We start from the raw sequence: 27,361 nt of genomic DNA, 5'->3' as shown, positions 1-27,361 counted from the left end.
CTCACACTCGTGTAACACTCACACTAGTGAAACACTCACACTAGTGAAACACTCACACTAGTGAAACACTCACACTAGTGAAACACTCACACTAGTGAAACACTCACACTAGTGAAACACTCACACTAGTGAAACACTCACACCAGTGTTACACTCACACGAGTGTTACACTCACACGAGTGTAGCACTCACACGAGTGTAGCACTCACACGAGTGTAGCACTCACACGAATGAAACACTCATACTAGTGTTACACTCACACGAGTGTAGCACTCACACGAGTGTTACACTCACACGAGTGCAGCACTCACACGAATGAAACACTCACACGAGTGTTACACTCATATGAGTGTTACACTCACACGAGTGTTACACTCACACGAGTGAAACACTCACACGAGTGTTACACTCACACGAGTGAAACACTCACACGAGTGTTACACTCACACGAGTGTAACACTCACACTAGTGTAACACTCACACTAGTGTTACACTCACACGAGTGTTACACTCACACGAGTGTTACACTCACACGAGTGTAGCACTCACACGAGTGTTACACTCACACGAGTGTTACACTCACACGAGTGAAACACTCACACTCGTGTAACACTCACACTAGTGAAACACTCACACTAGTGAAACACTCACACTAGTGAAACACTCACACTAGTGAAACACTCACACTAGTGAAACACTCACACCAGTGTTACACTCACACGAGTGTTACACTCACACGAGTGTAGCACTCACACGAGTGTAGCACTCACACGAGTGTAGCACTCACACGAGTGTAGCACTCACACGAATGAAACACTCATACTAGTGTTACACTCACACGAGTGTAGCACTCACACGAGTGTTACACTCACACGAGTGTAGCACTCACACGAGTGTAGCACTCACACGAGTGTAGCACTCACACGAGTGTTACACTCACAGGAGTGTTACACTCACACGAGTGTTACACTCACACGAGTGAAACACTCACACGAGTGAAACACTCACACGAGTGTACAGCCTTAGCGCCGGCATTCCTAGTATCGGCTGGCCATAGCAAATGTTGTGGTAAAGCGGTGTCTAGTTGTGCGGTCGTGGTGGAAGTGTACAGCGTGTTAAGTCGTGTGGTAGTGTTGTGGTACAGTGCAGTCGTGAGGCGGAGCGCAGTTGAGCCAACTTGAAATTGATGTCGCCTTAAGTTTGACCCGCACCGCACTTTCACCCGCCCCTCGATGTCCGTCGACTCCACTCGAGGCTCAAACCGCGTGCGTGCGGAGAGACGCCCAAAGACTTGGCGCTCTCCGCCGCGACGTAATAAGAGGGCGTGGTAGACGTCGCCCCCTTCCTTCACGCCCATAAACGCAAAGGGCGCTGTACGAAACGTTGCAGCGCAACAACCACACGAGCAGACGTGACACAAACACGACTGTAACGTACGGAGCCCGGCGGTCGCTTGACCGTTGGTCCAGCCTTAGCGACGGCGTCCCTAGCAACGGCCGGGTATAGCAAACGGCGTGATTAAGCGGTATAGAATGTAGTGTATTCGTACAACGTAATAAGTCGCAGTGGTAGCGCAATTGTAGCTACTTGTAATTGATGATGTATCCTTCAACGTGACCTGATTCACACGTACTCACCCGTATCTGCTCCGCCACTTGGATGTCTGTCGTTTCGAATGTCGACAGAGCTTAAAACCGCGTCCGTGCGGCGAGACGACTTCGTGCTGCCGCAACTTCCGCCGTTGTGCATTCTGTTGCTAGGCGACGTAGTAGGGAAGGGGGCGTGGTGAACAAGGCCACGCCCATCGACTCGAGGAATGGTCACGTGCCCGCTCATGAACATCGCCAGTAAACGATGCACGCACTACCGCCATTCACCACTAGGTGTCGGCGCCGATAACAACGGCGAAGTGCACAACATACCCAGGTGCCGTGGGCTGAGATGACTGACTGGAAGACACACCATGGTCCCAACTGCTAACCTGGGTTTTAACCGTATAGCGCTCGGCTCGTTGTCACTGGAGGGCGACTGCCTCCAACTCCCCAGCGGCGTCCTTCACGAACCTCCTCCACAGTGGCCGATCTTGACACCGCTGGTACCAGTAATCGGCAGTCCAATCAGCTCCGCATCCTTCTGCACCACTGTATTCCATCTCCCTAGTATGTGCCACACCCATTTAGCCCTATCTATCTGGCCAAACAGAAGCTGGCATGCAGTGGCTAGGTATGCAGGCTACATGTCACCGATGGAAGTGTCCAGATCTTTCAAGGTTCTGTGGGTTCCTCGCACAATCCAGTCTGGTTAAATCCAGAATGGATCGTATGGCTAGCCTGAAGGTTTAAAAGTTACGCAGATGTTCCATTAAGAGGGCTACACGTTTCACAAGCATAGAGGGCATAACAAGCCAGGTAGCTTCTACATAGCGTTACACAGCTGATGAAAAGATGTCGCTCGACTGATTCAGAGACCTCGGCTGCCAAACCAGAGCTGGTCATAAGCGCACTGCCCAAGTACAGAGACTTCTCTACTCTCCCCACAACTCTCCCATCACTTATGAGGAGTTAATGGAGGGGAGCATGTGATGACATAAAATACCCAGGCAGGTACTTTGTTTTTGTGGGGCCAATGGCAAGGCGCTATTTCTGAAGTAGCATGCTCCAGGTTCAGCAGTAGGATCTGCAACTCTTTCTCAGTGGGAAGCAATCGCCAGATAATCCGCATACGTAGTATGGTTGACACAGACATGTAGACATGCAAAGATTCCCCCAACTCATGTACTGTACCACTAGGACTGCACTAAACAGCATCTTGGATGAAATACAATTTTATACAAAACTGTGTTGCCTTTAAGGACTAGCCTTATTCAAAATCAGTCAAATTCACTACGGGGTTGCACAAAACTTTCAACATGCAAACCATAGGATATCACATAATCCACATTCATAATTCTCAAAAAATTAATACTCAATTGAAAGTGTGCACTATTGACTTTTTAGGCTGAATTTGAAGAAATATTCTGACACAGCAGGTTGCTGGACGTATGTGGAACGTCTTTCGTACCATACATATCCAACCATGCTAATAAGTACTTAAATCAGTTCTAAATAATGTTAGTTAATGCTGGAGCACCTGGATGTAACATCTTTCAAAAACAGATATCTTGGGCCGTCATCATCCTCTTCCACACAAAAGAGAGAGAGAATAGTGCGTGAGCAACATCTTCCATTTTTAAACCATGAGACTTTCTTTAAAGTAGCAATCACAGTACAAACGTGTAGGGACTGTGTTGGATACCGTCTCCTTTACTAAAACAGATGCTCCCTGCTTCCCCATCTCAATCTCTCCACTGTCAAGTGGTTCAGATGGACAAGCCTCTGAAGGAACCGGAATGGCGCAAGAGTCACGTGCGGCTGCACCGAGCCCTGCTGCAGAGAACATGGGAGAGCCCTCGTCTGCATAGACTGGCTGCTCAACACTTTTAAGATGCCCGGCGCTTGCTGTACACCTTTGTGATCACGCCATTAGTGCGGGTTCCATCCAAGGGTGAGGCGATGGGGGTGATCGCATCCCCCTTGAGACGCCAAAATAGCTTTTCTAGTGTTATTTCTTCTACGTGGCTTTCCCAAAAGACCCAAATAATCTTTTATTGATATTTACCAGTAAGACGTGTTTTAAGCAGCTTAAAATGTCGGCGCTACCGTCTCTCCCGTTACGAAGTTTATAGACCCGCCTCTGCACTACTGTGCACTGCAACTCTAATCCAGTGTTGTTGCGCTGCTAGGTGTCATTCAGTGGGCAGGCAGGAACATCGAGACGTCGCTGCTGGGGTTCACTCGAAGTGTGCAGCGCGTGTGGTCCTCGGTGGAGAATGGGGGTCTGGGACAAGTCCGTCGTCCACATCTTCACAGAAGAGGAATACTGTTTGGAATCGGAGACGTCCACATACGAATCTGCCAGCATCACAAAACAAATATTGGCGATGAGTAAAATTCCATCTTTGGTCACAAATTTTCTTTTGAAATGTGAAAATAAGTACATTTAACTTCACATTGTTTTAGTGTAAGTGCTCATCTCAGAAATATCCACATGCAGCTGATTGCTCACACCATTGCCGGCAGAAGGAACTCAACTGGGGGAGCTCTGGAGAGCTCCTCGAGGATTATCAATTATCTTTAAAGATGGACAGGCGTCTTGGAAAGGAAGTACCCACATGCGTATTGCCGATAAACTCGTTGCAGTGCGCCTATTTTACTGCTGGGTGGACAGGCACTGTGAATTTAGGAAACATGCTTTCACCTTTAGGTCAACCCAGCCTTAAATTAGTCTGAACCTATACTAGGTCTCCCCTAGGTCAAATCAGCCTTAAGTTAATACAAACCTAAATTGGCCCTCCCTTATGGTTTACTTTGGATACATACAAGGCACAATTATTACAACTAATACTCATAACCATACTATCCACCCTACCCCTAAATCTATTCCGAACATTTGCTCCTGTCTGTAGCCGGAAGGTTACACTTCATATGAAAGTGTATGTGCTTGTATTTTAGATGTAAATTTGCAGCATGGGTCTTGCAACGTTGTCATGTACACTCAATGGGGAGAAAACTCGCCACGCAGGAAGTTGCCCATGGTGGAAATGGAACGATGAGATGGGCTGTGTGCAGGGGACGGGTCCTGGCATCACAGGACAATGCAGGGTGGTAAGTGGCCTTGATCAGTGACCATCATGGCTGCTGATTGAGAGCATACAGTAATGTTTCACGACGGATTACCACAACATTTTTTCTTAATAGTAGAGTTTTGTTATGGGTATAGTGCAACAAAACATTCCGTAAAAGTAATCTTCCTACAATATATACATTGCAAGCAGTATTTGAACATGACTTTCTCTAATTTTGTACAAACTTTTTGTGTTTAAAAAGGAAAACATTTCATTTCAATGTTTGTTTGCAATCTGTCCCTTTGAATATTATACGTATGGAAATTAACCAGAGAAAGCCCACAGAAACCACGGGATAACACTCAAGCTAAGTCATTCAGTACTACGTCGCATATCCGACTTGCTGGGGAGTGTGGTATAGGCATATCGGTGAAACGTTTGTATGTGACTGAACATCTATATACAATGACAGTCAATACATGCAAAGATGCTGCACTGGGTGTGGCCGGTGAATTGATCAGGACGAACATGCAACGTACTCTATGTCAAGCATTCTTGCTGTACCAAATCCTACAGGTACCATCCCATCACCCTGCAGGCGCGTGCCCCCAGCAAACACGATGGCTCCATCTCCACAAATCCCACCAAACCCCAACTACAAACCACTGGTTCACAGGCTCATGTCACAGTGGTTATCATGCTGATTTACCCAGCAAAGCGTCACTGAGCAGTGACTATTTTTCAGAAGAGTCTTGCCAGGTTCTCACAGGAGGGGGTTACGATTGCTATGTATATTCCCAATTGAATCATTCGGGCACAATTGTTCATGAGAATAACATGACTCATGATGCCGCCACACAATGGCCTAACCTTGCGAATGACGTCACAAGATCTTTAATGTCCACTCTGAAGCAGACTGAGTGTATGTTTACAGTTAATAAACCCGCAGTATCAAATCCGAGCAGCCGCTGGATTCTAACCGCGCACCTTCGTAATAAGCGGCAAACGCACGACTGCTAGGCGGTCACCGCCCATTTGATTTTCGACCTCCCATTATCTTTGCATGAAAACAAATCACTTTGTTGACGTTTGTTTTCGCCACTAATTTCACGAACCAAATGAACCGTGACCCGGTGAATGTCACCGGAGCGCAGTGGCGACAATGGAGCCTCCAGACGGCGCTCTGCCAGAAGCGCGGAGCGAGTCCCGTGAGCCAGGCCGGCTCCAGTGCCATCACTTTCCTCACGAAGAAGCGAGACGTCTGCACCATCTCGTTCAACACCACCCAAACGCGCGTGCACAAAAGCACGCAGAGAGTGACCTTCGTTTAGAATTAAATACTGGAGGGGGCTGCTGTGGTGCAATGCCTAGCACGCTGGCCTGGCAACAGAGAGGTTGCTCGTTAGACCCTCTGGCACAGCAGTTGAAACAAATGGTCAAGTAATCTTAAATTCCCCTGCCTATCTACCAAGCGGTAAAACATATGACCAGTGTGGAAGAGTAGACCAAATATTTTGTAAAGGGGCTCTCACACGAGCATCCTCGTGGAAATTCTTTCTGCCAGCAGAGGCATGAGAAAAAGCAATATCATGACTGTGCCACAGCTCCACAATCCCAATTGTTTTGGCAAAGTGGTCAAAGAATGTTGCTAATTAAAAAGGTTGCTTATGTATTTAACACGTGGGTGTTTAGAGGCCAGAGCACTGAACTGGCACCACCGAGTACCTGAGTTTGAATCCAGGCAGCTGCCTGTGATTAAAGCGGGTTCTCAAATCGAGTGAGTTAATGGTCTCAGTCCGGTCGTCATTGACTGCACAAAATAATGCATCACATTACTGTCACTCTGCACTTTATTGGGATATATTTCCAGCTATGAGAAGTCACAACATTATTACGACTAACATTACTCCCATATGAGGAACGGGTGGGAAAGTCCTGCCCTTTACTATGTGGACGAAAGGTCAATTTAAAGGGTACAAAGTAGCTCTGTGATATCAGATTTAGTGGGCTATGATCTAACACAAGGCTTGTATTGCTCTGTAAGACACGAATGACTACTTGGGGACCCATGACATGATGGCGAGAGCACAGTCGCGGTAAATTGGGAAAATATGGAAAAAAATGCAGGTTTACGAATAAAAAACATTGCGGGTTTATTACCAATACAGTGGCTTCTTGGCATTGAGCACGGAGGTGGGTGTGGATGTGGAGCTGAAAGTCATCTCATACCTTCCTGTTCCAATAAAAAGTGTAAAATCAGAGTACTAGTCAACAGACGTCTACTGCCATTAATATCAACAAAAAATATATAACACACACATTTGCATGAAATTGTCCACGTCTACAACATGGCCGTGATGAACCCAGTGAGACAGTCAAAGCTGGGGACAGCATGAAGAATCTCAGTACTGTTAGATCAGTTTCTCTGGCAAAGACACTGACACAGAAGCATGTACACATACAAAGACAAAGATACCCCATATAGCCTTTACCAAACTTTTGGAACAAGTGGTGTTTTTGCAAGAACCCATGAAGTCCGGCTGGCATACTTGGAGCTGGGTGGCCAGCACCACGCCCGGCCGCCTTCGTCTCCCAAGTGGGTATGTTTACACACCGCACCAGGTACTGATTTCAGGTTGAGTCGACATAGAGGAGGCCGAAGACCGGTTCGGATAATCGTCACTGGTGTTGGCCATGAGCGGGACCGAACTCGGGTCACCAGGTTCGTAGTGCAGCTCGCTAAGCGCTACAATACCACTCCCCACCACTGCACACATACGTACACTCACACACAAAACAAAAACACAAAGAGTCACATCGTTTATACAGGCTGCCAGGCAAGTGCTGCTGGTATGTGCCTATTAAGACTGGCAATGTGCACAAGGGGGTGGTGGGGCCAGTTCCAAGCCTAGCTCCCTTTGCTGATGTTAATACACGCTGAAACATGCACTTATTTGGAGCTGAGTCTACATACAGGAGACTCGAATTGGTTAAGATATCACTCACCACTGATGTGAGCCATGGCACGGAATCAAACTTAGGTCGCTGGATTTGTAGCCACTAGCCTCCTGCAACACATACGCCAATTTCTACAAACGTACACTCAGACCCCTGAAAAAACAAACAGAAATTACCAGGGATCCAACCTCAGGTGTCAACAGTGCCAGCGTAGTGTATCTGACCCTGGCCATTGTGAACTCTTTCAGAGCAGCAGGTAGATACCCCTCTTAATCCAGGAGCTCAGCAGTGCTCACTTCATGTAGGACATAGCCATTCTGATTGCCCTGAACCACACAACCAACTTTTCTTATTCCAAGCCAAACGTTCCATTATTGCATGTAGTCAGCTGCTTCTATTTCCTTTCTCCGTGAGCTTCCATTCCGTGCCTCTTTTCTCGTCATATCCACCGTCCTCGTGTCTCGTGCCACCGCAGCCTCCCATCTCCCCCTCGGTCGCGCTCTACTCCTTTGGTGCTGCATCGGTAGCATCTCCATAGCAACTTTCCCTTACACCTCCTTTGTCTCTTCTCAACACATACCATCAAAGTCCCACCTCTCTAACCTTCGCGATAATCTCAAAAACCCCTAAGGCACATGACCACTTCGTCACATTAAAACATGAGGCAGGATGGAGAAACTGCACCTGTAAGATTCACTGTGGTGCAGTTTGGCAGCATTGGTGAAGAAACCGGACACAATGCACGGGGTTGGCATCTCCTACTCATGCAGATGGAGCGGAAAACAAGACACACAACACACACATTGGGAATAGTGACTCAAATCCAATTCTTTGGTTCTTTCAGTAAAGTCACAAAGACAGAAAAATAAAACAAAAAAATAATATATCACGACGTTAGGATCGCAACACAAGCGCTGCTTCAGCAGTTCCGCTGCTGGATTATTTTTTCTGCCTGAGGACGACCGCTTGTGTTGCGATCGAAACGTGATATATATTTTTTAATTTTCTACCTACGTGACTTCACTGAAATAACCAAAGAGTATGGATTCCTGCAGTCACGAAAGACTCAAATCAAAATTAAAATCCAATTATCTGTGATTCAATTTTCGCCTTATCTGTATTTGTCCACGGGTAAGAGCAGATAATGAGAAAGTTGGCAATGTGGGAAATATCCTGGGTCAGCTGGGGATTTGATGAAGATAACGCTGCAAATAAAAATGGAAAGGAGAAGGGGAAGAGGGAGGAACTGATCAGTTGGTGGAAAAATGTGAACAGTTAGACGGGACTCTCCATGAGAAGAGCCTGAAGATCACGAAAGATGAAGAGCATCGTTCTTGGGCATCAACCCTCGGTTATAACGACGACAAGAGATGGACAAGAGCAATGAGATAAGAGTTGTCATGCAACATGTAACATTACATTTGGTTTTGCACTTCAGCCAGGCAGAGGTGGCGCAAGCCTGTGATCCAGTACTGTGGAGGCAAGAGTTGGCGTCACACAAATGTTTGTTAGAATGCAGCACAGCACAAATCTTGACGCCACCTGTTCCATCTGTATGGGAAGGAATGTTGCACTCCTCCGCACTCAAGAGACTGATCTAGGCAACCATACTAAAGGAAAGTGTGCTACTTGAAGGTGAATTGCGAATAAAATTACGATGAACGCTTACAAACCACTGCATTGACATAGTTGGGAACCCAGGTAACCGCAACTACCGGTCAACCCGATATGTTTACCTGTGACACTTGGATCGGACTCGCACGAGTTCAGCCCGTGAGTCTGTCACTCCACATGGTCTCAAAGTGCCCCTAGCCTGGGCAGAAGCAGACATCGTCGGGAAGTCATCTGTACTTGTAGAACATCTCTGAGAGATGGTTGCATCCCTCCACGGTTAGGACGGTGCTCGTGTACTTGTGGTTGAAGAGCTTTGGAATTTCTGGATTAAAAGTAGAAAGTCATGGTGCAGTTCTACAATTATTTGCTTGTGTCACTGCTGGCAGAAGGGCCTCCACTCGAGAGACCGTGCAGTGGCTGGTGCACCAAGCAGTGGCGAGGCCTTTGTGTTCCTGAGGTTGGTGATCATCAGTGTTGATTTCGTCAGCATTTCACTCGTTTAGTATTCGTCTACAATAACCTGCAACATTTTAGTCAACCCATCATCTGTTTTATTTAGCCATTAAAATAAACATGCCAACTAAATGAAATCCACAGAATAAGACGTTACGTAAATTCCACAGGTATTTGGTAACTAACAAAATTAACGCTCCTGTTGATACATCAGAAGCCACCGACTACTTTTACTCAGAGTTGACCTACAATAATGGGAACAAAGCAGCATGGGTCAGTATAACCGTAGCACTGAGAACCAACACGGCCTGCTCATCACATGCAATAGCACGGCATCGATACTTGCATTTTAAAGCCACGCTAGCATCAACCACACAATCAACTCAAACCTCTATATCAAAAGTAGCAGATGTAATAATCCTCAGCTCTTCTCTCTTCTTCTTGATTTGCCAATAAAAAGAATACCATGTGTAAGTATGTATGTTGAAACTTCTTTTGCACCATTCAAAGTCAACTGTGCTAATCGGAGGTGTGGAAATTTAAGGTGAATTGTGAATAAAAGTATGAAATAAAGACAATTAGGGCAGGAGATAGTGCTTTTGGAATATCGATTTGATCATCAAAAGCAGCACGACAAAGTGCCTGAATAATAAAGGTTGTTTCCAATCGGTACACATTACCCACTGTGAAAATGATCAGAAAACAATGACACTAAGCTGAAACTTATGCAAAGAACAGAGTTGCATTCTTGGGATTGCAGTGAAAGACAGATAGGGGAACATGTGATTCAGGGAACAAACAGAATCAGAGAAATCTTATTGTAGATGTAGAGGTGCTAACTACTCACTGTTCGGTAACCTGCATTGCCACTAGGTATCAAAGGGGCAGTGCAGCGCTACCTCTGTGTGAATAACGGTTGGGGTCAGACGAGGTGAACTGGATCGTAGCCACAGTTTGGTAACAACCAATCAGACAGTTCCACGTGGGAATGTGGGATTGGTTACACCTGGCCACAAACGGGTATAAGAAGGGTGAGCGCGCGAAGCGCGGGGAGTTCTCTCCCTACACGAAGACCGAAGCCCGGGCTGAAGATAGCCAGGACCCTGGACCCAGCCTTCCAGCCCTTCTGAGGGCTAAGGCTCAGCGTATCCAATGGTCAAGACCCACCGGGCCAGCAGTGGGTCAGATAGCCTCCCCTAGGTCCCAGCCGGAGGACTCTAGGATAGCGGTAGACTCGAGAGTAAGTCCCGCCAAGACAGGAAGCTGTACTTCCTTAGGTTAGCAAGAGACCTGTGTAGGTCCCGCTAAGTCTAGAGGCTGTACCTCCTTAGGTTAGCAAGAGACCTGTGTGTAGGTCCCGCTAAGTCTGGAGGCTGTGCCTCCTTAGGTTAGGAAGAGACCTGTGGGTAGGTCCCGCTAAGTCTGGAGGCTGTGCCTCCTTAGGTTAGCAAGAGACCTGTGTGTAGGTCCCGCTAAGTCTGGAGGCTGTGCCTCCTTAGGTTAGGAAGAGACCTGTGGGTAGGTCCCGCTAAGTCTAGAGGCTGTACCTTCTTAGGTGAGGGGACCGTATACCCCTTTGTGTGTTAAGGACTGTGTAAGAGAAGACAATAAAGAGTGTGCCTCATAAGAAGTGTATTTATCATTATAAACACTACATATGTATGTACAACTTCTTTCGTACAGTATAAAGCCAACCACGCCAATCAAACTGTTAAGAAAAGCAAGGAGGGGCTTAGGCTGGACACCACTCGATGGGATGATAGCCGATGGACAAAACCGGTGCCGGAATTGCAGCCAAAGAAGAAAACAAGGGCAAGACAGAGCGATGAGATTAGTTCAAGAGCGCGATGGATTGTGGCACCGCGCAGGGCAATGAGGGATGCCGATGGCATGGGGATCTGTTCATTCAGCAGTGCAGATACCAGGGCTGATGTTGACAATGTACATTTACATATACAGTACATTGACGATTAATTCTGTACAGAAAGTACAGCTGTTCCATTACGATTACTGTCAATCTTAGCTCATTACACCGAGGTTAAAACGTTCCCATATAAATAAGGTAAATTGTTCTAACTTTCTCAGCAGCCCAAGCGTAATGAATATTGGTGTACAGTGTCCACTCATGTGCTTCATCAAATATAATGGCATAGCGGGCACAAAAAACAAAACTCAATTAACCCTCGCACAGCACTCACTAAACACTACACCAGGAAGCAGAGTGCATTAGACACATTGTTTAAGGGAGGATGAGATACAATCCTGAACTGTATGACTGAAACCACTGCTGGCTGCAGGGCCTCAACTAGAGGGAACCCTAGAGAGGTGAGTGTGACAGTGAGACAGACCAAGGTGAGTGAGCAAGCGCGTGAGTCGCGAGCAAGGCAGCGTCCCTCTCACCGTTGCGTGGGGGGTCGGGCACGAGGCTGTGGCTGCCACTGCAGGTCGTGCACCCCCACGCGTAGCTCCATCGTGTGGCTGGCAAAGATAGTTGTCACCGATGGTGGCCGTGAGCAGGAATCCACCTACACCCTACACATACATAGACAGAGTTGTCATTAAAATGGATCCTCGAGTTGTATTGATTTCATGGTTTCAGCACAGCCACCAATGATTTACATCAAGACCCAGTGTGTCGCACAAGACACCCATAAGCGCACATAGAGACACAGACTCCCAATGAGTTGTGATTAAACCTGATCCTCCATTTCAGTGAGTTGATGGTCTCAGCTCAATCACCGATGACTTACGTAAAGAACAATAGACTATTCTGGAGATACGACTCCTCTACTTAGCCTGGCACCATCAGTAAACCTCATGGCACCTGGGTTTCCCCCGTGACCTTCTGCACCTAGCCTGGCACCATCAGTAAACCTCATGGCACCTGGGCTTCCCCCGTGACCTTCTGCACCTAGCCTGGCACCATCAGTAAACCTCATGGCACCTGGGTTTCCCCCGTGACCTCCTGCACCTAGCCTGGCACAATCATTAAACCCCTTGGCACCTGGGTCTGTCATATGACCTGCTGCACATTGCCTGGTAACATCAGTTAACCCATAACACCTAGGTCTGTCACGAAACCTCCTGCACCTAGCCTGGCACCATCACTCAAACCCGTGGCACCTGGGCCTGCAGAATGACCTTCTGCACCTTGCCTGGCATCATCAGTAAACCCCTTGGCACATGTGTCTGTCCAATGACCTCCTACACCAACCATGTCACAATCAGACAACCCAAAGTACCTGGGTCTATCCTGTGATCTTCTGCAGCACATAGCCTGGCATTTTCAACAACCCCTTGGCACCTGGGGTTGTCCTGTGACATCCGGTACTTAGCCTGGCACCACCAGTTAACACCTTGACACCTGGGTCTGTAGCGTGACCTCCTGCACATAGCCTCGCACAATCTATAAACCCCATGGCACAAGGATCTACCAGTTACATCCTGCACCTGGTCTGGCACCATAAGTCAACCCCTTGACACCTGGGTGTGTCCTGTGATATCCTGCACATAGCCTGACACCACCAGTCAACCCCATGGCACAAAAGTCTGACATGTGACCTTCAGCACCACTCTTCCTGCCTGTACCCTCTCATCTCACTCTACCTCCCTCCACACACTCACCTGTCTCTCATCTCACTTTACTCCCCTCCACAAAGTGACTTGTCTCCCATTCTAGATTTGAAGTTTTCGTGACTGCAAAGATCCATACTCTTTAGTTCTTTCGGTAAAGTCACGTAGGTAAAAAATAAAATAAAACAAAAAGTGAAAACTAAATCAAATCACGGCGTTTCGGAGGCAGCACAAGCTTCCGTCATCAGGTGGCAACAGTCACAGCAAAATTACTGTGGTGAGTCGAGAGAGCTGTTTGTGACAAGAGATTATATCGGGTAAGAAGGGGGGAGGAGCCAGGGAGGACGGATGCAGGGTGGGGGGGTGTTGGGGGACGGAGATTAGAGAAGCTCCTGGGCATGGTACTCATGTACCACGGATGGGGGGGGGGGAGAGTGGGATGAGGGACAAATTTGCACGACTGAAACATTGCACGTCAAATTTCATAGTGATGGTAGTGTGTAAGGCTGGGAGTAAAAGACCGGAGATATGAATATAAACTATAAGGCAGTTAAAGTTTAACTTGGTTAATAACATCCTTCCAATGATTGCTCAATTGCTCAACACTCTCGTCCACTCACCTACCTCTCCCCTCTCATATCACTCTAGTCCACACGCTCACCTGTTTCTCCCCTCTCCTCAATCTACTTCCCTCCACAAACTCATCCGTCTCTCCCCACTCACCCTACTCGACTCCCCTTCACACTAACCTGTCTCTCCCCTTTCATCTCTCTACGCCCCTCCACACACTCACTGTCACTCCCCTCTAATCCGACTTTACTCCCTCCACATACTCTGCTGCCTGTCCCCTCTCATCTCACTCTACTCAACTCCACATACACAACTATCGTCCACTCTCATCCCATTGTACTCCCCTCCCCACACACACAATCACTTCCCCCTCATCTCACTCTAGGCCACAATCACCTGTCTCTCTCCTTTCATCTCATTCTACTCGTCTCCCCACTCACTGTCACTCCCCTCTCATACCACTGTAGTCCCCTCCACACACTCACCTGTCTCACACCTCTCATCCCACTCTGCTCACCTCAATACACTCATCCATCTCTCCCCGCTCATCGCACTCGAAACCCTCCACACACTATCCTGCCTCTCTCCCCTCTCTTCTAACTCTACTCCCCTCCACAAACTCACCTGTCTCTCCCTTATCGTCTAACTATACTACACTCCACACTCACCAGTCTCTCCCCTCATTTCCATGTACTCCCCTCCACACACTCACTGTCGCTCCTCTTGAATCCCCCTCTACGCCGCTCCACAAACTCCGCTTCCTCTGTACTCTCTCATCCACTGTGCTCCCCTCCCCACACTCACTAGGCTCTCACCTTTCATCTCACTCTACTCCCCTCACACACTAATCCATCTCTCTCCCCTCATCTCACTCTAGGCCACATTCAGCTGTCTCTCTCCCCTCTCATCTTACTCTAGGCCACACTCAGCTGTCTCTCTCTCCTCTCACTCGAGGCCACACTCAGCTGTCTCTCTCTCCTCTCATCTCATTCTACTCCTCTCCCCACACTCACTGTCACTCCCCTCGCATACCACTGCAGTCCCCTCCACACACTCCCCTGCCTCTACCCTTTCACCTCACTCGACTCCACTCCACACACTCACCTGTCTCGCCTCTTTCATCTAACTCTACTCCCTACCATACACTAACCTGTCTCTCCCTCTCATCCCACTCTACTCCCCTCCACGAACTCACTTGTCTCTCCCGTCTCATTTCACTCTAGTCCACACTCATCTGTATCTCCCATCTCATCTCACTACTCCTCTCCATACACTCACTGTCACTCCCCTCTCATCCCACTCTACTCCCCTGCCTCTCCCCTTTCATCTAGCACAACTACCCTCGACACTCACCTGTCTCCTCTCATACCACTCGACTCCGCTCCACACTCACCTAACCCCTCTCATCCCACTCTACTCCCTCAACAAACTCACATGACCCTCTCATCTCACTCTACTCACCTTCACACACTCACCCGTCTCTCCCCTCTCATCTCACTCTACTCCCCTCCACACTCACCAGTCTCTCCCCTCATCCTAATGTTCTCCCCTCCACACACTCAGTCACTCCTCTCTCATCCCACTGTACTCTCCTCCACACACTCACCTGCCTCTCCACTTCCAACTTACTCTACTCCTCTCCACACACTCACCTGTCTCGCCCCTTTTATCTAACTCTACTCCCTACCATACACTAACCTGTTTCTCCCCTCTCATCTCACTCTAGGCCACAATCACCTGTCTCTCTCCTTTCATCTCATTCTACTCCTCTCCCCACTCACTGTCATTCCCCTCTCATACCACTGTAGTCCCCTCCACACACTCACCTGTCTCACCCCTCTCATCCCACTCTGCTCACCTCAATACACTCATCCATCTCTCCCTGCTCATTGCACTCGAAACCCTCCACACACTATCCTGCCTCTCTCCCCTCTCTTCTAACTCTACTCCCCTCCACAAACTCACCTGTCTCTCCCTTATCGTCTAACTATACTACACTCCATACTCACCAGTCTCTCCCCTCATTTCCATGTACTCCCCTCCACACACTCATTGTCGCTCCTCTTGAATCCCCCTCTACGCCGCTCCACAAACTCCGCTTCCTCTGTACTCTCTCATCCACTGTGCTCCCCACCCCACACTCACTAGGCTCTCCCCTTTCATCTCACTACTCGCCTCCACACACTAATCCATCTCTCTCCCGTCATCTCACTTTAGGCCACACTCAGCTGTCTCTCTCCTCTCTCATCTCACTCGAGGCCGCACTCAGCTGTCTCTCTCCTCTCTCATCTCACTCTAGGCCACACTCAGCTGTCTCTCCCCTCATCTCACTCTAGGCCACACTCAGCTGTCTCTCTCCCCTCATCTCACTCTAGGCCACACTCAGCTGTCTCTCTCCTTCATCTCATTCTACACCTCTCCCCACATTCACTGTCACTCCCCTCTCATACCACTGTAGTCCCCTCCACACACTCCCCTGCCTCTACCCTTTCACCTCACTCGACTCCACTCCACACACTCACCTGTCTCGCCCCTTTCATCTAACTCTAATCCCTACCATACACTAACTTGTCTCCCCCTCTCATCCCACTCTACTCCCCTCCACGAACTCACTTGTCTCTCCCCTCTCATCTCACTCTAGTCCACACTCATCTGTATCTCCCATCTCATCTCACTACTCCTCTCCATACACTCACTGTCACTCCCCTCTCATCCCACTGTACTCCCCTCCACAAACTCACCCATCTCTCCCCTCTCATCTCACTCAAATCTGCTCCACACTCACCTGTCTCTCCCCTCATCTCAATGTACTCCTCTCCACACACTCACAGTCACTAACCTCTCATCCCACTGTACTCCCCCCCCCCCAACACACTCCCCTGCCTCTCCCCTTTGACCTCACTCTACTCCACTCCACATACTCACCTGTCTCCCCCTCGCATCCCAATCTACTCCCCTCCACAAAGTCACCCGTCTCTCCCCGCTCATCTCTCTCTACTCCTCTCCACACACTATCCTGCCTCTCTCCCCTCTCCTCTAACTCTACTCCCCTCCACAAACTCACCTGTCTCTACCCTCTCTTCTCACTCCACTCTGCTCCACACTCACCAGTCTCTCCCCTCAATTCAATGTACTCACCTCCACACACTCACTGTCGCTCCTCTCGAATCCCACTCTACGCCCCTCCACACACTCTGCTTCCTATGTCCCCTATCATCCACTGTACTCCTCTCCACACACTCACCTATCTCTCCCCTCTCATCTCACTACTCCTCACAACACACTGCCCTGTCTCCCCCTCTCATCCCATTCTACTCCCCTTAATAAACTCATCCCTCTCTCCCCGCTCATCCCCCTCTACGCCCCTCCACACACTCTGCTTCCTCTGTCCCCTCTCATCCACTGTACTCCACCTCCACACACTTCCCTGCCTCTTCCCTTTCACCTCACTCTTCTCCACTCCAGACTCACCTGTCTCCCCCTCTCAACCCAGTCGACTCCGCTCCACACACTCACCTTTCTCACCCACCTCATTCCAGTCCATGCCCCTCCACACACTCCTCTGCCTCCTACCTCTCATCTCACTCTACTGCTCTCCATAAATTCACTTGTCTCTCCCCAATCAACCCATTCACTCTACTCCCCATCACATGCAAGAACCTGTCTCTACCCTCTCATCTCACTCTAGGCCACACTCGCCTGTTTTTACCCTCATCCCACTGTACTCCCCTCCCCACACTCACCGTCACTCCCCTCTTATCCAACTGTACTACTCTCCACACACTCCCCTGCCTCTCTTTGAACTCTACTCCCCTCCACAAACTCACCTGTGTCTCCCTTATCATCTAACTATACTACACTCCACACTCACCAGTCTCTCCCCTCATTTCCATGTACTCCCCTCCACACACTCACTGTCGCTCCTCTTGAATCCCCCTCAACGCCGCTCCACAAACTCCGCTTCCTCTGTACTCTCTCATCCACTGTGCTCCCCTCCCCACACTCACTAGGCTCTCACCTTTCATCTCACTCTACTCCCCTCACACACTAATCCATCTCTCTCCCCTCATCTCACTCTAGGCCACATTCAGCTGTCTCTCTCCCCTCTCATCTTACTCTAGGCCACACTCAGCTGTCTATCTCTCCTCTCATCTCACTCGAGGCCACACTCAGCTGTCTCTCTCTCCTCTCATCTCATTCTACTCCTCTCCCCACACTCACTGTCACTCCCCTCTCATACCACTGCAGTCCCCTCCACACACTCCCCTGCCTCTACCCTTTCACCTCACTCGACTCCACTCCACACACTCACCTGTCTCGCCTCTTTCATCTAACTCTACTCCCTACCATACACTAAGCTGTCTCCCCCTCTCATCCCACTCTACTCCCTTCCACGAACTCACTTGTCTCTCCCGTCTCATCTCACTCTAGTCCACACTCATCTGTATCTCCCATCTCATCTCACTACTCCTCTCCATACACTCACTGTCACTCCCCTCTCATCCCACTCTACTCCCCTGCCTCTCCCCTTTCATCTAGCGCTACTACCCTCGACACTCACGTGTCTCCTCCTCTCATACCACTCGACTCCGCTCCACACTCACCTAACCCCTCTCATCCCACTCTACTCCCTCAACAAACTCACCTGACCCTCTCATCTCACTCTACTCACCTTCACACACTCACCCGTCTCTCCCCTCTCATCTCACTCTACTCCCCTCCACACTCACCAGTCTCTCCCCTCATCCTAATGTTCTCCCCTCCACACACTCAGTCACTCCTCTCTCATCCCACTGTACTCTCCTTCACACACTCACCTGCCTCTCCACTTCCAACTTACTCTACTCCTCTCCACACACTCACCTGTCTCGCCCCTTTTATCTAACTCTACTCCCTACCATACACTAACCTGTCTCCCCCTCTCATCTCACTCTAGGCCACAATCACCTGTCTCTCTCCTTTCATCTCATTCTACTCCTCTCCCCATTCACTGTCACTCCCCTCTCATACCACTGTAGTCCCCTCCACACACTCACCTGTCTCACCCCTCTCATCTCACTCTACTCCCCTCACACACCAATCCATCTCTCTCCCCTCATCTCACTTTAGGCCACACTCAGCTGTCTCTCTCCTCTCATCTCACTCTAGGCCACACTCAGCTGTCTCTCTCCTCTCTCATCTCACTCGAGGCCACACTCAGCTGTCTCTCTCTCCTCTCATCTCACTCGAGGCCGCACTCAGCTGTCTCTCTCCCCTCTCATCTTACTCTAGGCCGCACTCAGCTGTCTCTCTCCTCTCTCATCTCTAGGCCACACTCAGCTGTCTCTCTCCCCTCTCATCTCACTCGAGGCCACACTCAGCTGTCTCTCTCCTCTCTCATCTCTAGGCCACACTCAGCTGTCTCTCTCTCCTCTCATCTCACTCGAGGCCACACTCAGCTGTCTCTCTCCCCTCTCATCTCACTCTAGGTCACACTCAGCTGTCTCTCTCCTTCATCTCATTCTACTCCTCTCCCCACACTCACTGTCACTCCCCTCTCATACCACTGCAGTCCCCTCCACACTCCCCTGCCTCTACCCTTTCACCTCACTCGACTCCACTCCACACACTCGCATGTCTCGCCCCTTTCATCTAACTCTACTCCCTACCATACACTAACCTGTCTCCCCCTCTCATCCCACTCTACTCCCCTCCACGAACTCACTTGTCTCTCCCGTCTCATCTCACTCTAGTTCACACTCATCTGTATCTCCCATCTCATCTCACTACTCCTCTCCATACACTCACTGTCACTCCCCTCTCATCCCACTCTACTCCCCTCCACAAACTCACCCATCTCTCCCCTCTCATCTCACTCAAATCCGCTCCACACTCACCTGTCTCTCCCCTCATCTCAATGTACTCCTCTCCACACACTCACAGTCACTAACCTGTCATCCCACTGTACTCCCCTCACACACTCCCCTGCCTCTCCCCTTTGACCTCACTCTACTCCACTCCACATACTCATCTGTCTCCCCCTCTCATCCCAATCTACTCCCCTCCACAAAGTCACCCGTCTCTCCGCGCGCATCTCTCTCTACTCCTCTCCACACACTATCCTGCCTCTCTCCCCTCTCTTCTAACTCTACTCTGCTCCACACTCACCAGTCTCTCCCCTCATTTCAATGTACTCACCTCCACACACTCACTGTCGCTCCTCTCGAATCCCACTCTACGCCCCTCCACACACTCTGCTTCCTATGTCCCCTATCATCCACTGTACTCCTCTCCACACACTCACCTATCTCTCCCCTCTCATCTCACTACTCCTCACAACACACTGCCCTGTCTCCCCCTCTCATCCCACTCTATTCCCCTCAATAAACTCATCCCTCTCTCCCCGCTCATCCCTCTCTACGCCCCTCCACACACTCTCCTTCCTCTGTCCCCTCTCATCCACTGTACTCCACCTCCACACACTTCCCTGACTCTCCCCTTCTATCTTACGCTACTCCTCTCCAAACACTCACCTGTCACCCACTCTCGTCCCACTCGACACCTCTCCACACACTCCCCTGTCTCTCCCCTCTCATCCCACTCGATTCGCCCCCACAAACTCACCTGTCGCTCCCCTCTAATCCCACTAGACTCCCATCCACACAATTGTATCTTACCTCTCATCTCACTGTACCCCTCCACACACTCCCCTGCCTCTCCCTTTTCACCTCCCTCGAATCAGCTCCACACACTCACCTGTCTCACCCCTCTCATTCCCCTCTACTCCCCTCAGAAAAATCACCTGTCTCCTCTCATCTCACTCTACTCTCCTCCACACACTCAACTGCCTCTCCTCTCTCATCCCACTCTACTCCCCTCCACAAACTCACCCGTCTCTCCCCGCTCATCTCACTCTACTCAGCTCTACACTCACCAGTCTCTCCCCTCATCTCAATGTACTCCCCTCCACACACTCACTGTCGCTCCTCTGGAATCCCACTCTACGCCCCTCCACACACTCTGCTTCCTCTGTCCCCGCCCATCCCACTCTACTCTCCTCCACACACTCCCCTTCCATCTTACTCTACTCCCCTCCACAAACTCACCTGTTTCTTCCCTGCGAGTTTGCGTTGCATTGTAGCCATGCCAGCTGCCCCGGGGAGCGCCAGGACCTGCGCGCAGTTCCAGGTAGGCGAGTGGCGCCGCTGGTGTTGAGTTCCCACCACACTCGCCGCGCCACAGCTGGGTGCAGACCCCAGCTGCGCTGTAGGGGCGGGGGGCAGACACAGAGAGAAGCAGATGCTCGCCGATTGATTCGCTGCTGGGTGGACGACGTGGCAGCGCATCGACGTGCAGAGGGGGAGCGCAGGAGGGAGGAACAGGATCAGGATCTGCCCGAGCAGACTCCCACCACAGGGAGTTCATGGAATATTCTTGATTCCTCACAGGATACGGTTGTTCTTGCTCTATTTCACCCTTGCAAATGCTTCCAAGCTCCTCTCTCGAGTCCTCACCTGGTGACATAAAATCAACTCTGGGACACTTAAGAATCGTGTCTGGTTCACAGGTGTTTCTGGGTCGTGCCGCGAGGCGTGGTTCAGCACGATGAGCGACGTCTTGCTCCACGTGTTGGGAGCTCGTGCAGGAACTGTGGGGAAGGCGGTGTTGGTGGGCGGGGACAATCGGGGTGGGACGGCTTCACGAGTAGCGAGACAACATATAATGAGGACGCCTGTCTCCACGGCTGCATCGCATCGTAACAGCAATGCCGGCGATTGAACTAAGACACCGTGAGGCGGGTGCCGCCACATTTGGATGTTTGACGACAAATTCCATTACTCGTCACAGATTAGCATCATGTGGGAGGAAACCGGAGACCCCGGGAGAAAACCTGCCATGTGTAAGTGGAGACAAGAGGCTGATATTTAGGAATCCACTGCACATGTATCACGTGTCGCTGTGCACCACCTGCCCTTCCCGCACGCGTTCTGGGAGTAGTCGGTGAGCCGGTGGCTCCACGCGCCGGCGACGATCGTGCAGATCGACTCTCCGCCACCGGGGGGTCCTGGTCCTGAAACAACAACAACAAACACGAAGATTCCCCCATAGCCTCAATGCTACGTTGGGGCAAGTGCCGAGTTGAAACCACGTGCTGAGTTTGTATGGTGTCTCCCTTTTTTGCAGAGTGTAGAGTGTGAGCGAGTATATATGTGTTTGGGAGCGTGTCTGAGTGTGTGATAATGTACAAGTGTTTGCGAGTGGGGAGCAGTAGCGTAGTGGCGTGAACCCAGCGAACCGAGTTCTATTCCTGCTCACGACCATTATCAGTGACAAATATACAAACCTGTTCCGAGCCTCCCCTAAATCAGCCTTAAATGAGTACAGGCAGTTCCTGGGTTACGGAAGACCCGACTTTATGAAAATGAAATTTGATTTAAAGCTTTCGTGACTGCAGGGATTCATATTCTTGGTTCTTTTAGTGAGAATTTTATTGTTTTATGAAAATGCTCTGATAAATGCATAAAAAAATTAAGATGCAGAAATGTTTGCATAAGTTAAGCGCAAATAGTGCAGCGCGGTGAGGTTGCGGATGAATACCGCGGAGGGACGCATAAGGCACGCCGCCTTACGCCTCACTCCACCAAAACGCCTCCTTCACCAAGCCCCACCACGATTATGGGCAATGTAATTTTTGTATACCATTACATTATTGTTTGTTCTCTATGCTTCGAATTATCTTTTCCCCCATGTTTCTATTGTTAGGTTTTTACTGTATTTAATGTGCGTGCATGTGTGTGAGTGTGTATGTAAAGTCTAGGCCTAGCCTAATGCACGGTAAACAAACATTCGGAAGTGACTGCTTTCTGTTAACGATTTTTATTAAAATGTTTCCTGGTATTCATAAACAATTGGATCCAGAATATGTCCCATTAGTTTAATTATGGGTAGTGTTATTCGATTAAATGAAAAACGAATATGAAGTGCAGAGTATGTAGAGCAATAGAATATAGGTAGCAATAGAAAACAGCACAATACAGTCCTGAGGGAAAACGAACTAGTATTCAGGTAGGGGAGGCACAACTATTTCTGGCTATTGGATTTTAGCTTTAATTCAGGGACAAATTGTTCAATTACTGACATATGGAAAATTCGGGTTACGGATCGTTCTCAGGAACCTAACCCTTTCGTAACCCGGGGACGACATGTACCTGGTGCTGTGTGTAAAACATCAGCACTGGGGAGACTAAGCCAGGTGTGGTGTTGGCCACCCACCCTCTCGTGTGATGTGTCGACCTTCACAGGTGCTCTCGAACAGCACTTTTCCCAGGTAGCGTGTGTCTGCAGATTGCCCGATATGATATAATCACAACTTTCTGGACCACAGAGGACACGTGCTGCAGGATTGGAAGGATACCTTAGTGGTCCCCCTCTATAAGGGGGACCGTACTACCGGAGCATCTTCCTACTCAGCGTGCCGGGAAAGGTCCTAGCAAAAAAATGTTCAACATCGCCCTCTCGCCAAACACACCGAGGAAAGGCTTGCAGTGCCCGAGTGTGGCTTCAGACGGGGCGGCCTGCACGGATGTAGTATTCTCTGTCCGTCTGCTATAGCAGCAGCAGCAGCAGATGCAGCCAAAGCAGCTCCACTTCTCAGGAAGAAATGTGAACTTGGCTTCCGATGAGGTGGACTCGCCATGTTCATGATGCAGGTGGTGTCCACCTCCATGAAAACAACCCCTCAGTGTAATAGGGTTTTTCCCCTTTTTTTCTGGCACCGAAACTGAAACCTATTTACAAGGATTCATGTCTGGTCGAGCACCAATTGGGTCGAGGCTCGAAAGAAAGCCGTCCCTTGGTGTGGACCAATCAGTTTCAAGGACAATGCATATATTATCATAGTATGTTTTCCTGTTTGCATTTTGACTGCAAGTATTGTGGTTAATGCAGACATGGATCCTTGTAAAAAGGTTTCAGTTTCGTTGCCAAAAAAAAGGGGAAAAACCCTATTATTATATTTTGGTACTGGCAAAGGAGGTCTAATGATGAAGATGCTAACCCCTCAGTATTTAGTGGCAGCAGTAGTAGAGGAAGGCACGCCATAAAGGAGCGCGCGTGACAGAGGGGAGCACAGAAATTGTTATAACAGTTTATTATAGTCATGAATAATGTTACCACCTTCGAAATATTATCGTTGTTTATCAAGTAGAATGCAATGTTGTTAATTTTATCATAGTTTATTGTTCTAAACAATGTTAAGAATGTTATAAAGGTTGTCAATGTTGATATAGAAGAATGCAATGTTGTTAATGTCGATTTAGTTCATAATACAGTTGACTCAATTATCCGCTTGCGTTTTATCCCATTTGAGGATTAACCACGCACCTGATATTGACACAAATTAATAACTCATGGATGTTTCCCTTAATCCCAAATTAATAATCTAAAAACAGTGATACACTTATTCATGGAAATGTTTATTACAAGTCACGTGCTCCGGTTAATCTGAAATCCATGTGATCGCCCCTACGGTACTTTAGTTGCATATCTTTACAACAGTGGGCGGAGTTTGATGTTGATTGGCGTGGCTCTGCTTCTGTCCACTTAGTGGGCCGAGTCTTCTGCGCGGGAGCAGGAAAGTTATCCCTGAGCATGTGCATCGTTCGGTCGATCGTTAGCATTCGTTCTAAATCAAATACTTTTGTAACAAAAAACAAGATCAATACATTCTTTACTAAAAAAATGTTGTTCATTAACAAACTCAATTTCCTTAACTTAAACATAATGTATATCTATATTAGTGGTTTTTGGCAAAGAGATCCACGTAAAATGGATATTTTTGGATGGTCCGCAATTTTTTATTAGCCATGGCTGTCCTCGGCATTAGCACGGATAGTCAAGAGGCTACTGTATTGTAATATATGTTACCATTTATCAATGTTGATATAGTAAAATGCAATGTTAATGGGGGAGAACATACAAACTCCACGCTCTCTTATACTCACTCTTATATTCACTCACTCAACCTCTTGCATACTCACACTGCGGAATAGCGGGCGAACATACAGAATCCACATGCTCTGATACTCACTCGCACACACACACACGCTCTTACCAAATAAATACATTAATTTTTAAAATGTAAAGGTGCAACCCTGGAATTGCTTGCTCACGTCACTGTTGGTGGAAGGGGCCTCCAGTAGAAGGAGCTCTAGTAGGAAAGCCGTGATCCAGCAGTACATTGAACATCGCTGTAAATAGAAATGTGGCACCCATGAAATCATAGAAGTCATGTTACCGGCTTCCTGGACTACCTGGGACAGCTTTCCCTGACACTCCCCACCGGCTCGCGGTTGACGACGCACTGACAAACCAGAGTGACTATGCCAATATAGTAAACCTTCTCTATTCACGAGGGTTACAGCCTTGTGTTGCAGTCGAAACGTCGCGAGAATTTTATTGTTTTATATATATTTTATTGTTTCCCTTCAACGTGACTTTACCGAAAGAACCAAGAATATGTAGAAATCTTGTTCACAGTAAAAATGTGATAGTTATTGATAAGAGAACACAGCACTGGGGGGCGATAGCCGCAACACTTTCCCTGATTGCATTCGCCTCATTCTTGATGGATCTCACAGTCCACGCCAAAATGTCGGCCTATCACAGACGTGCTCTCGAGTGCTAAAATGATAACTGTGCGTTGTTGTTATCAAACACCTGCATCTCCCGATGAGTCGTCCACCTGAATTCCTCACCATCTCCATTGTCATCAAATCATCATGAAAGGTAATAAAAACGAATTGTCATTCATATTTTATTATTTATTGTAGTCAGTGGTATTAAACATTTACTATTCCCCCCTATGTTCACTCGTGCCAGGAACGCAACCCCATTTTTCCTGGTCAACAAGGTTTCTACATTCGCGCGCGTTTTCAAGAACATAACCCTTGTGGTTTGAGAGGGTTTACTGTCCATATTTTATCCTGGAAGAAGCCAGTGTTATTGACGAATGCGTCCATGTATTTGTTGTTGTGCTTGTGTACCACTGCCAAAGTAGAAACACCAAGTCATTCGCTGTGCGGTGTGTACATGAGAGCAAACAGTCGGTGCGGTAGACCAAAATTGTTAACATGGGTGAGGGAATGAATCTGACTGCTCACCCTTCATCTAGATGAATCATCGATTGTGCATTTCATATATTGTACCGTCAAAATACACGACTGCATTCTTCTTCAGCGTCATTGTCAATGACGCGACACAACTGGGTGGGATCGTTTTTCATTAGTTCACCGATTTCAGGCTCACAGCCTTGCAGGTCAATGCCGCGCAAAGAACACATTGGCAGTTCAAACGTCTTTTGTGCATTCCATGTCGCCTTGGGTCTCATAAAGCCATCCTCACTGTCGATGTGATGGTAATGTCTGTCACTAATGGCTTCTCTAGGCCAGTGGTTCGCAACCGGGGGGGGGGGGGGAGTACGTGAGGTGATTTATAAATGTGTGAAATTATAGCAAACATGAGTCACTGGTGAATAATCACGTATGAATCTGCCAATAGAAAATTACGACGCTAACATCGAAGTCCATATCGTGACCTAGATCGGTATAAAAGACCTTTCTAAATAAATTATCAACAATGTTGTTTCCAAAAGTAACCAGCGAGCGCGAACAAATTACGCCGTTGGTTTGTTTATTCGCTTACAAGTTACTGGCTAGTTAGGGATACCTCACAAAATGGACAACTGGTTAACATTGACGTCCATTAGTCATACATTTATTTCTCAGAGCCGTGATGGGTCAGGCAAGCGAGGGTAATCGGTTGAAACACAATTCTAAAAGAGGGCTAATAGTAGCCAGAGAAGGTTGCATTCTTTTTAAACGAATCTAGACAGAATATATTCAAACCTACGAACATAAATGTACAAAAGACACTTAAATTGACGACTTGGTTAAGTTTGACTATTAAACGCTTATCTTAACACTTGTTTTCGATAGAAAGTAAAATAAACATTGAGTGAACCTCTAGGTGGGGGGAGGGGGTAACGCGCAAAACGATTCTGTGATATTTCCATTTGTCCCGCCAAAATACTGTACACGTGAGTTTTACTCAAACTTGCCGCTACCAAAAACTGCAGCCCTTAAGCGTCGGGCACAAAGAGAAGACTACATACCTGATATATAAAATCTATATGTAACACAACAATAATATATGCATAGTCAAGAGCTTACTTACCGACCGCTGTTGTTTGCGAGGGCTGGCAATTTGCGATGGCGGCCCCGCCCGCCGATCCTCGGGTGTGGGTGGGGTGGCTCACACCACGCCCGGCCGCCTTTGTCTCCCCGGTGGCGATGTTTACACACCGTACTCATTTGATGCCGAGTCGACCTCGGAGTGTCCCAGGACCACCTCGTACAATCGTCACCCGTGTTGGCCGTGAGCGGGAGTCGCGAGTAGCTCCCCACGCGCCGCCATGACAGTTTCGCCACCAACACCACGTGGCCCCCACCTGGGTCACGTGCTCAGGCGGCGCGTGCTCCGGCGGCACGCGCA

The 27,361-nt window shown here is 48.6% G+C and overlaps 1 protein-coding gene across 45 annotated transcripts; it reads right to left on the bottom strand.

Moving 5' to 3' along the window:
• Positions 1-2,808: 2,808 nt before the first annotated feature.
• Positions 2,809-27,361, bottom strand: LOC142930154 (uncharacterized). Of its 45 annotated transcripts, none has more exons than XR_012946173.1 (12): positions 23,340-23,552; positions 21,779-21,881; positions 20,917-21,074; positions 12,089-12,220; positions 9,358-9,434; positions 8,306-8,379; positions 7,670-7,731; positions 7,213-7,430; positions 6,824-6,896; positions 5,779-5,933; positions 4,614-4,733; positions 3,916-3,950 (listed from the first exon to the last, which is right to left on the bottom strand). XR_012946173.1 is itself a non-coding variant. In XM_076072240.1 (11 exons), the coding sequence occupies exons 2-11, from the start codon at positions 25,048-25,050 to the stop codon at positions 3,778-3,780; spliced, it is 1,011 nt and encodes a 336-aa protein (XP_075928355.1). In that variant the 5' UTR covers positions 25,051-25,059; positions 27,044-27,361; the 3' UTR covers positions 2,809-3,777. The 45 variants fall into 45 exon arrangements, 21 of the variants coding, with proteins under 21 accessions (XP_075928355.1, XP_075928359.1, XP_075928357.1 ...); XR_012946178.1 differs by lacking the exon at positions 9,358-9,434 and adding an exon at positions 9,041-9,093; XM_076072240.1 differs by lacking the exons at positions 5,779-5,933; positions 7,213-7,430; positions 7,670-7,731; positions 23,340-23,552 and adding exons at positions 23,084-23,149; positions 24,982-25,059; positions 27,044-27,361 and having other exon boundaries at positions 2,809-3,950; positions 4,592-4,677.

The sequence above is a fragment of the Petromyzon marinus genome, chromosome 37 (genome assembly GCF_048934315.1).
Source record: "Petromyzon marinus isolate PM22_M1 ecotype Great Lakes invasive population chromosome 37, UKy_Petmar_22M1.pri1.0, whole genome shotgun sequence".
In the NCBI taxonomy this organism is placed as follows: domain Eukaryota; kingdom Metazoa; phylum Chordata; class Hyperoartia; order Petromyzontiformes; family Petromyzontidae; genus Petromyzon; species Petromyzon marinus.
The sequence above is the reverse complement of the archived record's forward strand: the minus strand, read 5'-3'. Positions and strand labels throughout refer to the sequence as shown.

Coding starts and splice junctions, on each gene's coding strand:
- LOC142930154 (XM_076072237.1), bottom strand. CDS start 23,537: ATGGAGGTGGACACCACCTGCATCATGAACATGGCGAGTCCACCTCAT. Junction 9,435..12,088: donor GCCCGACCCCCCACGCAACG/GTGAGAGGGACG, acceptor GCTTCTGCCCAG/GCTAGGGGCACTTTGAGACC. Junction 3,951..4,591: donor GAGTTTTCTCCCCATTGAGT/GTACATGACAAC, acceptor TGATGCTGGCAG/ATTCGTATGTGGACGTCTCC.